Source organism: Pinus tabuliformis, chromosome 8, assembly GCF_031772625.1.
Source record: "Pinus tabuliformis cultivar Carrire ecotype Pingquan chromosome 8, CPIR1, whole genome shotgun sequence".
NCBI classification, from domain to species: Eukaryota; Viridiplantae; Streptophyta; class Pinopsida; order Pinales; family Pinaceae; genus Pinus; species Pinus tabuliformis.
In genome coordinates, this window is record NC_142294.1 from 1,433,338,676 (window position 1) to 1,433,353,405 (window position 14,730).

The 14,730-nt window shown below is 37.6% G+C and overlaps 1 protein-coding gene across 1 annotated transcript in view; it reads right to left on the reverse strand.

Annotated features, from left to right (window-relative positions):
* Positions 1 to 614: 614 nt before the first annotated feature.
* LOC149241056 (uncharacterized) overlaps positions 615 to 14,730 on the reverse strand; it is a 46,968-nt gene continuing 32,852 nt past the window's right edge. Inside the window, exon 8 of the mRNA XM_089373857.1 lies at positions 615 to 1,208. Within this exon, the coding sequence (XP_089229983.1) occupies positions 1,053 to 1,208 (156 nt within the window). The 3' untranslated portion in view covers positions 615 to 1,052. The remainder of the gene's footprint in view (positions 1,209 to 14,730) is intronic.

Genomic DNA, 14,730 nt, shown 5'->3' on the forward strand with positions numbered 1-14,730 from the left:
AATACCACAAATGGAAATACCTAATAATTGTTTATACTAACAGGTTGTGATGGTACTAGCACTGAAAAATAATCATTCATTTGAACAGCAAATTAATCATAATATGACGCTCCAACTTGTGATTCCAATTTCTCTTAGAAATCTAAATGTCTGTCCTTAACCCTGTACATGCAGTGATTTGAATGTCTAGTTTACAGAGGGGTACATACCTCCAGTCCAAAGTCAAACCTATGAACTTTAAGAAGGAAATATATTTTCTTAAACAGTAACCCACTCCAGCTGTACATATAAGGGAATTGAAGAAATTAAAAAATGATATTCATACATCTCGACTAACACGCAAAGCTCTTTGATGCCTTGAAACGAAAATTATATTAGTATTGTGAACAATAAGCTGAAATGACAAGGTTAAAATATCATATGAACCGCAATTTCTTAATTGCCTCCCTTGCAATTGTACAATAAACTATCATCCATTTTAAGAAGCTCGTAACAAATAAAATCCACTGTATTAAGGCCTTACAACAATTGATCATGTAATAGGTATAAAGTCAAAAGAGTAGAAAAGAATAACAAAAATACTAGTTGGTTAACCAACATTGTTAACATTAAACTGCAAATGAAAACAACAAACCACATGATAATACATTGAACTCAAGTGAAAAATAATACATTGAACTCAACTGTGAAGCTGCAAATCGCTTGAAATTTGAACTTTGTGCAGTTAGAGAGCGGATAGACACAATGACCAATGTAATGATTGCATATGCCAAAAACATATTAACACTTGCAACTGGATGGGAGCTCAAAATCAATAACAAACAATTATACAGACCGACATATTACATGTTTACATGAGAAGGCTAGCGCAAAACTCTGAAATTCAAAAGCAGCAACAAAGATGGGTTGTGCATTTGCAAAAGCGCTAAAAATTTCCAGGACAAGGAAAGGATTTACTACTGTAACACTTTGACAACACACAAATGTATATCGACTACTCTCACCTCTAGGGAGAAATTCAACACCCTTTCATAGAGGATATTTTTCACTCATTATGTGGTTAAGAAATTCCATAACTTCGCTTTTAGGGATTTCTGCTCCTCGTCATCATCTTCATCATCTTGTTCAGTCCCAGCAAATGTTTCAGCATCATCATCATTGTTGTCCTCATTCTCATTGCTTTCATCAAAGAGTTCTCCTGTCTCAGACTGAAAAAACACACACATTAAATAGGTACAAATTTAAAAAAAAAAAAAAAAACCCAACACAATTAATTAAAAAATCTAATAACAAACATTAGAATAGGTACAAACAAAAAACCTAAGACGATTAATTAAAAAATCTAATAATGTAAAATAGATATCTAGCACACACTGAAAATCTACAGATCAATGGGGCCTTGAGCAGGAATGCCATACATAGCCTACTATGTAAGGTTGCTCTAGAGACTGCTTTTATTAAAAAGCAAAAACAAATACAATAAATATTCAGTTCCATATAAAATAAAGAACACATTAAAAAAAACTACTGAAGGTAAACAAATGAATGCAAAGCATATGCTCATTGACGAAATAACCTTGTTGGACTATTACAAATGTTCCAGAAACACACAAAAAAGGGAGGGGGGAGATTTACAGTTACCATATTAGGTGGATCCCCTTAAAAATTTGACCAAAATCCTCAATTTACCACAAAAGGAATAAAACTGCAAATAAGTAGGTGGTCCAGCAGTTAACACTTAACCAGAAGGGCCCCCCACAAACAAAAAACGTTGAGAAAACCAGTCCTTCAAAAATTCTCTAGAAATAATAGTTCCTAGGAATTATAAACTCAAGACAGGGTGCCAGAGTTTCAGTAACTCTACCCACACAAGGTCGAAATTTCCTACAACAGGAGTGCCAAATTTCTTCAGTGCACAGACCAAGGATTTCCTCTTATCATAAGCTGTTAGAATGTACTCAAGCCTAAAGTTAAAAACATACAATGTTCTCAACAGTGCTGATACTGCAAAATCAAGCATGTGGTCTCGAAATAATTCCTGGTTTTTCCATATATGAATTTGTTTATTGACAAAATCCCAATGTTTCCAAATATGAAAAATATGATAATAAAGTGATCTTCTAGTGCTAATAGTTGTTTCCATGTACTTTAATGTTCAGTGGACAGATGCTGCTTCAACCAAGTAATGCATTTCATGTCCTCCACTGGAAATGCCCAAATAACCCCGTTATGTGCACATGCTGAAGAGATGAACATGTGACGTTAATTTTCAAACATTCTGCAACATCCAAATCTTAGAAACGCTTACCAACTTCAAATCTATCTTAAGCATTTTTCCCGTATAAAAAATACAGCATATTTTTATTTCAGATTAAACAAAATATAATACTCAGGTCCTCTAGGCACAGTCCAAAAAATCATCCAAAGATAAATCTCTTCAGAATCTTTCACTATAGATCCAGAAAGATCCACAGATAATATAAAGTAAACTATAAATTAAGTTATCAACTAATTGAAAACAAGCGGTGAACTTCAGAGTTCCATGTACTGACAAATTACAAGTTCAAAAGTAGTTCAGAAAGCATTAATTGAAAATTGTTGTACAACCACTGTATGGCCATTTTGCACTTCTCTCAAAGAACCATAAAGCTCAGGTAGATGAAGTCCATACAGAGAGCTGATCTGCAATCCTGTTGCGCTCTCTATAAAAGAGTCTAACTTATCCAAAGAAACTGATTAAATAATGCATTTAATTGCCATGATAGTGGAAGGAGAGAATTATTTTGTACTTGGGGACTTCCTTTCATGCAATTAATGACCATTTTTTAATTCAAGTGCTTTCATTTAATGTTTAAGGGCATTCTAGTATGGATCACAGGTTGAATTGGATGATGGACCACTTTTTATTGTACTCTTTTTTGCATGTTCCACGTTGATGGTTCTCTCTTGCCCCTAGTCCAGTGTAACCTTCCTTGAGGCCTTTCTTTCACTGTCTTGGAGGGGCACAAATAGGAGGCTCTGAATAATGTTGTGTGTCCATGGTTATCTACGCTTAACACTTTCCGTATCTCCCTTGTGTCCACGTCCCACCTTCGGGTTGATTGTTATTTGTCATCAATATTGGTTCCCCGCTTTCCTCATTCTTGAGTAAGGAACTAGAAATCGCCCGAAGAGGTTGATGCAACAGAAATAAAAGAAAGAGCATAAGCCATAATATTAAAATGCAAAAGATTGGTAGGGATATGTGAAACTGCATGGACAAAAGCCTAGCCTAAGCTCTACCCCTTCCATTAGCCCTCACCTAATTCCTAGTTAATGCATAATCTATCTAATAAAAAGAACTTTGATCACCCCAACCCCAATGAGCAATGAAATGCTTCAAGGGGTCAATGATGAATCAACAAAAGCTTGTAACCCAAGCTATATCTGCAAAGAAAAAGAAGCACGAAACGGATGGGGAAAATAGGCCAAGAAATGGGGTAGCCCAAGTCTCATGATTTCTCCCTCTTCACATCATAACACTCAAGGATGTTGGAATTTCATAACTGGTACAAACACTATGACATCCTCCATGAAGTAAACCGCTACCATGTCATTGACCACTTGCACCTGCTGATTGATGGGTCAACCTAGGAATTGTTCCTACCCTTAGTGTTGGAAGCACCTAATAGGACCTTGTGATAACCCTCCCATACCTAGGAATGGTAACTTGTTTACAGACTATAAGCTAGGAAGACATTTGAAGATGATGCTTGTGTGAAATTCTTTAATGCCTTTTACATTCAGTATGGCCCACACTGATACTTTTATGGTTCTTGCACATATGATATTGATATCACTTGATTCCACAAGTTGTTTTAGATTTTTGCTCACAGGTACAGCCACCATCCCTTGAAGGATTGTATGATGCTTCTCCAGCACTTCAAAGAGGATGTCCAACCCCATTTGGTGACTCCATTGGGCACCAAAGCCAGGACGTTGACCACCTTTTGAGGAGCGTTGACATTGGGATGTATCTAGAACAGTTGATGACACTCTCCTCTTCCTCCAAGACCTAAAATGTTGCACATCTGGGCCAGGGCATGGCCTAGAGAGATGATATACCCCAAATTTGATAGGACACCCTCGGGCTAGTATTGCACCTTCTTGATGAATGTTGCCTTGTTTCTAGGGTGGTTTGATGATAATGATGACTTGAGGCCCCTTGATGGGGATGGTACACTGCTCTGCATGATGACACCATGCCCTAGCTCCATGACGTCTACATCATGTGGCTTCCATCGATGATGTGGGCCAATTTTGATGATTACGTTCTAGTTTGAAGGAGCCTTTGCTTGATGATTGGACACCTTTGATGAGGAGGTGTCGATTTTGGAGTGAAGAGCACCTTCTTGAGGAATTCATGGCACCTTTTGATAAGGAAGGCACTTTTTCAAGGATGGCGTCACCTTTGGATGCCTTGTAGCTCACACATGTGGGTTAAAAAGGCTTGTTTTATGCCTTTTCATTGAGTTAGCTATCTTTGGGGGTCGATTTGTGACATATACAATTTGTGATCATATTTTATATTATTTTTAGGGCTTTTAGTCTAATTTAAGGTATAAGCAACTTGGTTTCCTTCATATAAATAGAGGGTGCACACTATTTTCTCTTTTCTCTTGGTCACTATAGAGCATTAAACTAGCAAATTGTTTTGTGAAGGACACTGTGAATGGATGTTTCTTTCTCTTGGATAATAAATGGTGATTCTATGGTGACTAAGTGCAAATTTATTGTAAGTATCTTCTTTCATCTTGTGTTTGTTGTATAATTAGGGTTTCAATGAAATTTCCACCAAATATTGTTGAAGCTTTTATGGTTCTAACATCTCCTTGACAATATTATCATCAAATTTCTAACGAGGAACCTAGGTGTATCTTCCTCCCATATCACCTCCAATTTGTTTAAATATGTTACGATTTCAGGAGTTGACAAACCTAATTGTATCTTCTCTCCCTCCCTTGAATCGCTTCCTTGGCCTCCATTAGCTCTTGATTGAAATTAGTGTTATAAAAACCGGTGGAACCAGCCAATCCGACCATTTTTACCCCCAAACCGGTTGGATTGGTGGCTTGGAACCTGAACATTAGTTTTATCGAAACCGGTGGAACCAGCCAATCTGACCATTTTTACCTCCAAACCGATCTGACTGGTGGCTTGCGACCAGAAAAGGCCGATTCGGTACCAAATTGGCCAGTCTCATAACAATCCATACGGCACAAATCCAAACACCTCAAAACCATTTTTTTAATTTAATTAAATTTTATGTGATGGTCTGTGGTGTCCCAAGGTAATTTTTTTGCCCTTAGGGTTTTATTCTTAACTAGGGTTTTCAACAAATCACAAAGGGTTATTTATCATAGCAACAGAGCACATTCATCCATAACAGTAGATAACCTCAACAGTATAAAAGATATTCAACAACCATGTAAACTACTGTAAAAATAAAGCTAACTGTCCAATATTTCACCAATACAGGTTCCAACTGAGATGTCAATAACTAATAGGACAATATTCCAACTGTAATACTCTAACAATTTCCACCAGTACTATCCAATTATGTTATACAGCGACTCCTATACTATTAGGACAGTATGGTATGCACACAGGTACTTCACAATAAAGTTATAAACTCATTCACAAGTCCCATTATCTGCTCCTATCAAAAATTATTGCACCAAACATTGTCTATTTCCCTACTCCAGTTCTGACCTGACAGATGATTTTGAACCCTGTGGATTATTGAATAAGCTTGATGCTTGTCCAATTGTCTTTTGTTGCCAGTCCAAGGATGTCTCCAGTTCCTGTGCACCCACTGATAATTTGTGGCCGCTACAATACCTTAGGAGTACTGTAATCCACTTCTTAGAATGCTCTATTATACCCATAGTTTTTAAAACCAAAACCGGTGATCGGACCAGTCCATCTAATAAACTGAGTTTCAAACCGGGACTGGTCAGATCTCAATGAACCAATCTTTAAAAGAATACATGAAATAATTAGTTTTTAATAAAAGAATATAATTTTTAAGATTTAAAATCATGATTCCAAACCAATAGAGACAAAATATGCAAGGTTTGCTCATCTATATACCATGTAAAGGTGAATATATCAAAATGGCACCGAGTGCAATACATATCAGCAACAAAATACATAATCAATGAGGCTCTAAATGGCCTCTAGAGTCTGAAAACAATGCTCTAAGCTATGGGGCCACTGACCTACTACAAGTCTACATATCAGTGATCAACAACATGATCACTCCTCATCATGATCAAACTCATCACCACTACTAGACAAGAGATCATCAACATGAGCTACATAAATAATATGGCTCAGAGTTTGAGGACTCCTAAAACTCCTCTACAACTTTAGTAGTAGTAACAAAAATAGACATCAAAACTACAAATCACTGATCAACATGGTCACTAATGAAACTCATCATTGATTCAACACTACTAGAAATGAGATTATCAACAAGAGATATATAAACATCATCTAGCTCAAAATCTTCAGACTTGGATTGCTCAACCTTATAACATGATAGAAATTGAGAAGGTTTAACTCAACTTTAACATGCCTAACCAATGATTTTGGTTTGAGTGAATGGTTCGTCTCCTCAACCTTATAATGTGGTAGAAAAAGATTAGCATGCCTAACCAGTTGTTTTCCTTTGATTGAAGGGTACACTCTTGTTAAGGCCATGGTAGAGGAGTTCAACAATCAATACCACCAACAACAATAAAGTTCAACAATCAATGCCACCAACTTCAAGGTTCTTAAAGGACTTCATGCTCTTGATCAAATGCCAATCTCATACCCTAACGCATGATAGACTCAAATGGAAACATTGCAAACCCCCAAACCTTGAAATCCTGAAAACCATTAAGTCTGCTGAATTTTGAGTGAAATCTAAAATTCTAGTTTCTCCATATGAAATCTAATGAGGTCGAAACCACTCTCAAACATCCTGAGTCATTTCATGGTAATGTTAATCCTGAGTCATTTCATTTTCATCCTTTTACTTTAAGAATTGAACATTACCATTAATTGCCAACATGCTAGGGTTAAGATGTGTGAGGCAAATGAGAGGGTAGGTATGATTTTCTTGGAGGGACTATTTTTGGAGGAAAACAGCCCCAAATTTCACTCAAAACAGCTACAAAACTCATAAAACTACAGTATGTGGGGTCCATAGCTACACTGGTAATAAACCGGTCAATTTATGATGGAACCGACCGGTTTGACCATAAAGCGACCGGTTCTATCATAAACCGGCTGGTTTGGTCCGTTTTTTGTGAAATTTGGGCGGAATGGACCCTTCAACTGGGTTTTTTGGCCAATTCAACCCGGTCACCCAATGAATCGGTCAGTTGGATGTTTTCCAATTCAAGCCGACCGATTTTTAAAACTATGGTTATACCACTAATGCCTTGCTGCTTCAGATCTAAGGGAGTTGCCTCCTTAATGCTTGCCCAACTGAATTACATAGAGATGCACCTTGATTGAGATTTATGTTACAAGAGCACTTCTAAGGTTGGTTAGGGTTTCATTGCCAATCTTGCACTAGTCGTGCCCTGTTTGTCTGCTATAGACCTACCAATCCTTGCCGCCAAGTAGTGCGTTGGGTTAGAAGATTGCCCCGAATGTGAAGCTGAGCCTTCTATTCCAGTCTTCCCACGCGGCTTACGCAATTTGACCAAATCACAAAATTGCACTGTTGATATTTACTTTTTAGGGGGTTGGAACTTTCTGCCTCAAGTATCAAACTTCCTATCATCTTCCTGTTGTCCAGAGTCAACCTTGGTACCTCAAAAAGGTTTGTCTACAATTCAAGTCGAATCCCTGGTGGCCAAGTATACCCCATAAATACCTGTGTTGTTCTTTGATTGACATATAACCACAAAGAGACCACGTCTTTATGTGCCAACCAAACCAAAGTTGCTTCAAATCCTTTTTTCTTGCAATCCAAATCATATTCAAGTTGCTCTCAGAGTCCCCAAGAGAATATGTTGTGCCAAAACAAAGAAGTGACTAGGTAGGGTGGGATCACCTCCACCGTAAGTAGACAAGGGATTAGCTAGGGTAGGATCACCTCCATCAAAATTAATCAAGTAGGGGTCTTAAAATCCTCAGAGCCTCGGGCTCAAAAAAAAATAGAGACAATTCAATCCAATTCTATAATGATCAAATGATTCTCTCTCCTTTATTTATAGATACATCGTGGGAGTCTTTCTTCCTTAATTTAATGTGAGGGGTTACAAGTGCAACCCCCAATTTGGGATTTTTGCCCCAACTACCCCAAAATTTACCTAATGTTGCCCCAAAACATTAGATAATGGGTTTCCTCCTTTATCAAGGACTATAGCCTATGGGGTTGAATAGGCTACTTCGCCCTCTCTTGGACAATTGATCCATAGGGGAAATTACATGGTCCACCTCTAAAGCAAGCCTAGGAGAAAAAACGATTCATCGATATGGTTTATGTTTAGTACAACCTTAAGTTGAGGCATAACCAATTGTTGAACAAGACTCCTGAATCAAGCAACATAGTTCTGGGTGAGTTTGATCCATCATTAAAACTAGTTGTGGAGAGACAAGCATCAAGACTTTTCTTGGATGGACTTGGACCCACCTCAAGAAGAGATATCACAACCTTTAGGGCCAAGGGAATCAAGTCCAAATCCAACTATAGCTATTACTCACACTGAGGCCGAGGATGAGGAGGAAGATGATTTTGATGAAAGCTATTACCACTAGTAGTTGTAGTATTGCATTATTATGCTTATTTTTGGACTCTAGAGGCCATTTAAAGCCAACCCTATTTCATGTTGTATTTTGGTTTGAAGATGTATTGAACTAAGTGTTATTTTGATTATATCCACTCTTCCTTTCTATATAAATGAGAACTTTTGCTTGTTTTGTGTATAAATGATTTGGATTCATATGATGGACATGAATATATATGTTTTTCTTTAAATTCTGAATATTTTATGTATTTTTTGCTAGATTTGTGGTCCGGATTTCTTTTGATTCCAGTCCAATTCTCAATTTTGGGGTTGACCAATTCAATGATCGGTTCACTTCTAATAACATTGATTGAGGCACGCATTAATCCATTCTTGTATCAATCCCATAAATATAAAACCCTAAATTCCTTTTTTATGTTTTTGAGGGTAAATTAGTTTTACGTTATGGTAAAATCTGCATTTTTCAATTTTATTTACCTTAGACCTTATGGTCTTAGAGTTAGACTTTGCATGCATTAAATTGGAAAAGTATAAACATTGTTTTTCATGCATTTTTCGGCCATTAATTAGGGCTGATATCTGGGGTTTTTCTTGTTGTTTCATGTGTCTTCAGCAATTGAAAATTGTTGTAATCTATTCCCTAGTTCACTCATTAAATAGTCTTCATTTTTCACCTTTCTAATATAATTTTTGGGACATTTTTGTGTTGTTGTTATAAACATTTGCACATTGTAGTTCAGCTGATTAAAACCCTAGTTTACAACAGCAATTTGTAATTTATAGCTAGCATGTTTTTGGAACCTATTTGAGCCTCTCCAAGACTTGATAAGCCCTTTAGATTTATCCATAGGATCCTTTGAACTCGTTTTGGAATTACATCTTATCTCACCTAGCACCTTAATTATTGAACATTTATCCTTGGGTGTAGTTTATAGTAGAAGCCTTATGGGTTATTTAAACTCTAAGCACTTGGGTAATCTAATCCCTAAGATTTGTTGGGGAATCCTCCCTTGTGGAGATAGTCTTTGTCTACGAAATAGTAGTGTAAAAGTTGCAAGGTTGACAGTGATCATTGATCCCGTTGTTTCTCTTAATCTAGAGTGCTTAGTGAGCCTTTGCACTAAGGTGTTATATTTTACAGTAATAGTCCCCATGGATCAAAAACCAATCAAGCCTCTTTGAAACAAAATTTGCCACTAATCTATTATTGCTCCAAGTTGGCTTGAGTTGAAAGTCCACAACACTTGACTAATTAAACAAGTTATGAAAGAATCCAACTAATATATCCAATTTAGGAATAGACCCCCATATCTCCCTTTAGTTCAAACTAAAATGTAAGTGCCCCACCCCTCCCCCAATAACGAGGCTATCAACATTAAAATACTCAAAAATAAACAAATTTTCCTAGTAAATTTGCTTACCCTCGTAAGGCCCATACACATTCAGTAAAGTCAAAGTCAAACCAAATATTTTATTATATACCTCTATGCAAAGCCTTGAATGAACAAATAAGGAATTAATAAATCATATATTGAGATTCCAACTAGTAATCAAACCCTCTAAAAACCCTTTTGAATCTAGAGCAAGAAAGTCCCATCCCCCCAAAGACTTTTTGAGTTCCAAAATTAATTGGTCTCCCTTTCCCATTGTCTCTTGTATCAAAACTATATATGGTCTGTCTAACTCCATGAATCGCTTGAGGGTCGATCTCTTGGCATACCCCCACTAGGCCTCTCATATTAACTAAAAGTTTTCAAGGAGACATTGAGAAAGTGTTTAACCCTGCTCTAAGGACCCCCATTATCAACTTTTGTTTACCTTGATTAACTTCTTTAATTTCTTTCCTAAGCAAGTTTCAAAGCCAGTTGCCTCCTAAACCTAGACCCCTAAAAGCTGGAAAAATTGGTGGTGTTGGCCCCATCTTTGGACTTAGGATGTAATGCTCCCCCCGAACCTATCAAAAAGAACACACAAAGGTGTCCAAGGTGACCTGACTACTCCCTAAACCAATAGGATTTTTCAAAATGAACAAATTCACATGACTAGACATCAAGGGAATCCCTACTGACGAACACTCCAAAAAAAATCAAATCACCACTAAATATAACCTTCTTTGATTTCACAACAAATTTATCACTTTCTTCAACTTTTGAAAGCAAATAAATCCACAAACGGATTAAGAGGCAATGTATTAGACTTACCCAAAAGCTCCAGATCCTCCATCACTAGATATTTCCTACAACCATTTTTCTTTTCCAAGGATGGAGCATAGCAATCCAAGTTGAGCTCCTAAGCCAATGCTTCCTCTTGCCCCAACACTAATCATGATCGCATAATCAAGGGCATAAAAAGGTCCTCAACCTATAAGTCGACCTCCACCATGTCCCCCATCTCTTGAACAATATCCTTCAGTATACCAATTGAGACATGAACTTTTGAACCTTGATCCTCAACATCATCCCTTTACATTAGATCCATAGGTTTACTCTCCCTACCACAATCATTGACTGAGATCTCCTTCTTCCACCAAATCTTTTTGAAGAAAACCTTGCAAAAGTCCTTGTTCACATGGTCATAGGCATCGCACCTTGCCCATCTAAATGGGATATTTTTATAATCAATAATCTAGGAATATTTTTACCACCCATTTCAAAATCCACCAACTCATAAAGACCAACATTGACATCTATCTCAACTAGCAATCTTGCCACAAACCTAACCTTGCTAGTCAAAATGTTATCATCAATTAGGGTGTCTTACCAAGCAGATTCTTAATAACTGTAAGGACTTGAACTATCCAAAGCTCCATGTGTAAGGAAGGCAACTTCACCCAAAATGTAGTTTTCTCCGTAAACTCATCTTTATCAACATATAAAGGATGCCATGGCTTTATGGATAGGAAAGAACTATCCATGAACCATGTTCTTTTAAGAATGAACAGAGTTTCTACCTTGGAAATGAATAAGAATCCCAACCAACCAACCAATAAAACATGAAAGGACAAATTGTAACCAAGAATAGGAACCCATCGTTGTTGAATCCAAATTCGAAGATGTTCAAATGTCACCCTTCAACCCATGAATTTTCCTGGCAAATCAAGCATCTTGTTTACACCCATATCTTTGACAGACACCCCTCGACTCTCACCACCTTCCACCACTTCCTCCCCTTCACCTCCTTCATCCATGTATGTCCTTGCGAATGTAATTCCAACTACCCACCTATAAAACCACCATCTCTCACCTCTAAGACCCCCTATTATTTTCATCATCCAACTAAAGAAACAAAAACTCCCAGTATAGAGAATGCTTCGTAGATTTAGGGATTGCTCGTTCCTATACCTCAAAGTTAGATGTCTATAATCTTCACACAGTAGAATTGTCCTCTCCTTCCAAAGAACTTTGTTAATTGTCCTCCAAAGGACCATCTAACTCCTAAAAGCAAACTTGCAAAAAGGCATCACCCTCTAGAACCATAGTAACACCTACAAGATTGCCAATTGAACCACTTACCCTAAATTTGGATTCTACACCATAATGTCCCTCTCTACCCTCAAGGCCCTAGAGAGCCTTTCCACTAACATAGCAATATTGGGGTAATTAGCAAAAATTTCATTTACAAGTAAGGAGTCTTCAGAATAGTCCATAAGATGAAAATATTCCTCCATCCCTCAAACCCTAGCTCCTTCTAACCAATGGACCACAAGACGTTAACCAATGGTCCAAGCAATATGGTTGTCCAGCTTGTGGGGAAAAACTCACCCAATCCATGACACAAACATATGCATAAATGACCTTCTACCAATATGGGGCATAGAAAACTTCAAATGTGGAAGATTTTGCAGACGATGAGTTCGGTAGAATTGTTTGCATGCTTTCTGTGTTGAAAATGTAACTAGTTTTGGCCTTCATAATTGTTGTTGTACTCATTTCAATATGTATCCTATGTAACAAACAAGAGAAGAAAAGAAAAAGTTATTATTATAAAGCATGGGTTTCATGCTCATTATTGATGGTCTTCTAGGTAAAAGCATGTTCTTCATTCTTCTAGGGTTTGTTAGGTCTTAATTTTTGTTGTCATGAGTCAAAGGAGTCAACATGATGTTTTTAAGACCCTTTTGGGCAAAATGTAATTGTAAAAAGAAATATTTTTGAGTCTAGAAACTCCTAGAAACTCCAAAAGTACAAGTCGGCCCTAACAGTTAGAAGTTGGCCTAAAGGAGGGAATTCGGCCCCTTAAAAAGGCTATATAAAGAAGCAGCTCAACCTCATTTAACATACACTCACTCAAGAAGTTCGATCTATCAAGAAAGAGTTCGATCTTTAGCTGGGAAGCAGAAAGAAAAAGGGTGAAGATCTAGAAGACGTAACAAGGATCAAAAATCTTGTTTTTGGACTCTACATCTCTCGCATGTGCGAAGTTCTAGGGTTTCTGGTGCTGGAAAAGGAGGCCAAAGTTGCAGATCCAAGTTGCAAGAGGACGAAGGGCAGAATCATGTAGTTGGAAGGAAAAATACCATACCTTGACCTCGTTGACCTTTGGAAGAGTTGTCTTGATCTAGGAAGGTCTCAAGGGAGGGTAGAATTAGGGTTTCCATAAACACTACAAGGCCAAAATTGCAGGATTGAAGTAGCAGTACGAGTTGCAATATTGAAGTTGGTTGGTGCAGAATCAGGGAAAGACTTGTTGGAGGACTGACTTGGTACTTGGAGAAGGACTTGGTCTAGGGTTTGGGTCTTTGTGGTCTCATTTGAAGCAGATTCTATAAGAAGATAAGAGTTTTTGAGTTTTCCCCTTAGAAGGCCCAGGAGTTTTGCCCTTGGCTTGGAGCCTAATTTTTGTGTCCTTTGTTGTTGTTTCGTTCTTAATATTTGTTTGATGAAAAGGTCTAACTAAAGAACACAAGAAGAATAACTAAGTTCACAAGCAAATATTAAGGTTGAGGAAAATAAGATTTAGAACGCTGCCACTTTCCATTTTCCAACATTCGCACAATTAAATGTGTGAAAAATCTATGCACCTGAAATTTCCCACTTATTAATCCGGTCGATGTGCTTTTTGGGATTGTTTAAAGCATCTCTGTTGTTGTCTAAAATTGAGCAGGGTGTAGTCGACAAACTCGTGGAATAATGCAAAGCAGGGATCATTTCATCGTATTAACCACCAAACAAAACCTAAAATCTAAAAATCGCATTGCAATTAGATTGAAATCCATGGCAGTGTTGGATTTCCTTGTAGTATTTGTTTTCCTTTTGCGGGATTCTTTTCCTCAACACAATATCCATTTCCACCATGTAGGATCTGTTTCCAACAAATCGTGATCCGCGACATGGCCATTTCCTGCACGGATCCAAGCAAATCTGAATTGGATCTGCGGATCTCGGAACCCTTGTGCCAGATCTGGTAAATTAGGTATTTTCCATACATAAACATTGAAACCCTAGCTACCTGCAGAATCCTTGTTTTGTTTGTCTTTAGAAACCCTAGCTTCCTACGGCTGGAGCCTTAAACCCTAGCTCCACCCACCTCCATAATCGCCTGCCTCTGAAATATTTTATAATAGTAAAAGTTAATCATCCTCTTAAGCTTGTACCAAATGCCCAAAAATTGTGTTGTAACTGGTGTCACAAAGGTATTGTATGCTTTTAGAGCATAGTTTTTTTGAATTAATCTTCATATGAATCCCATCAAACTCAGCCAACTCATACTCGGGCACTCTCTGCCACAAGAGTTTGAACCTCGGTCATTAGTGTGGCAAGTCCCCATCTCAACCACCAGACCACAGCCCAATGGGCAGTTTTTTTAGCACAGTTATTCAACCTGTAGTTGCCAAGGCAGGTGACTGTACCTACTCAGCATGCTCAACAGTATACAAATTGCAAGAAAAAACGTTTTGTTGCTAGCTAACTATTGATAAGCATAGCAAGTATTCACTCAGGAC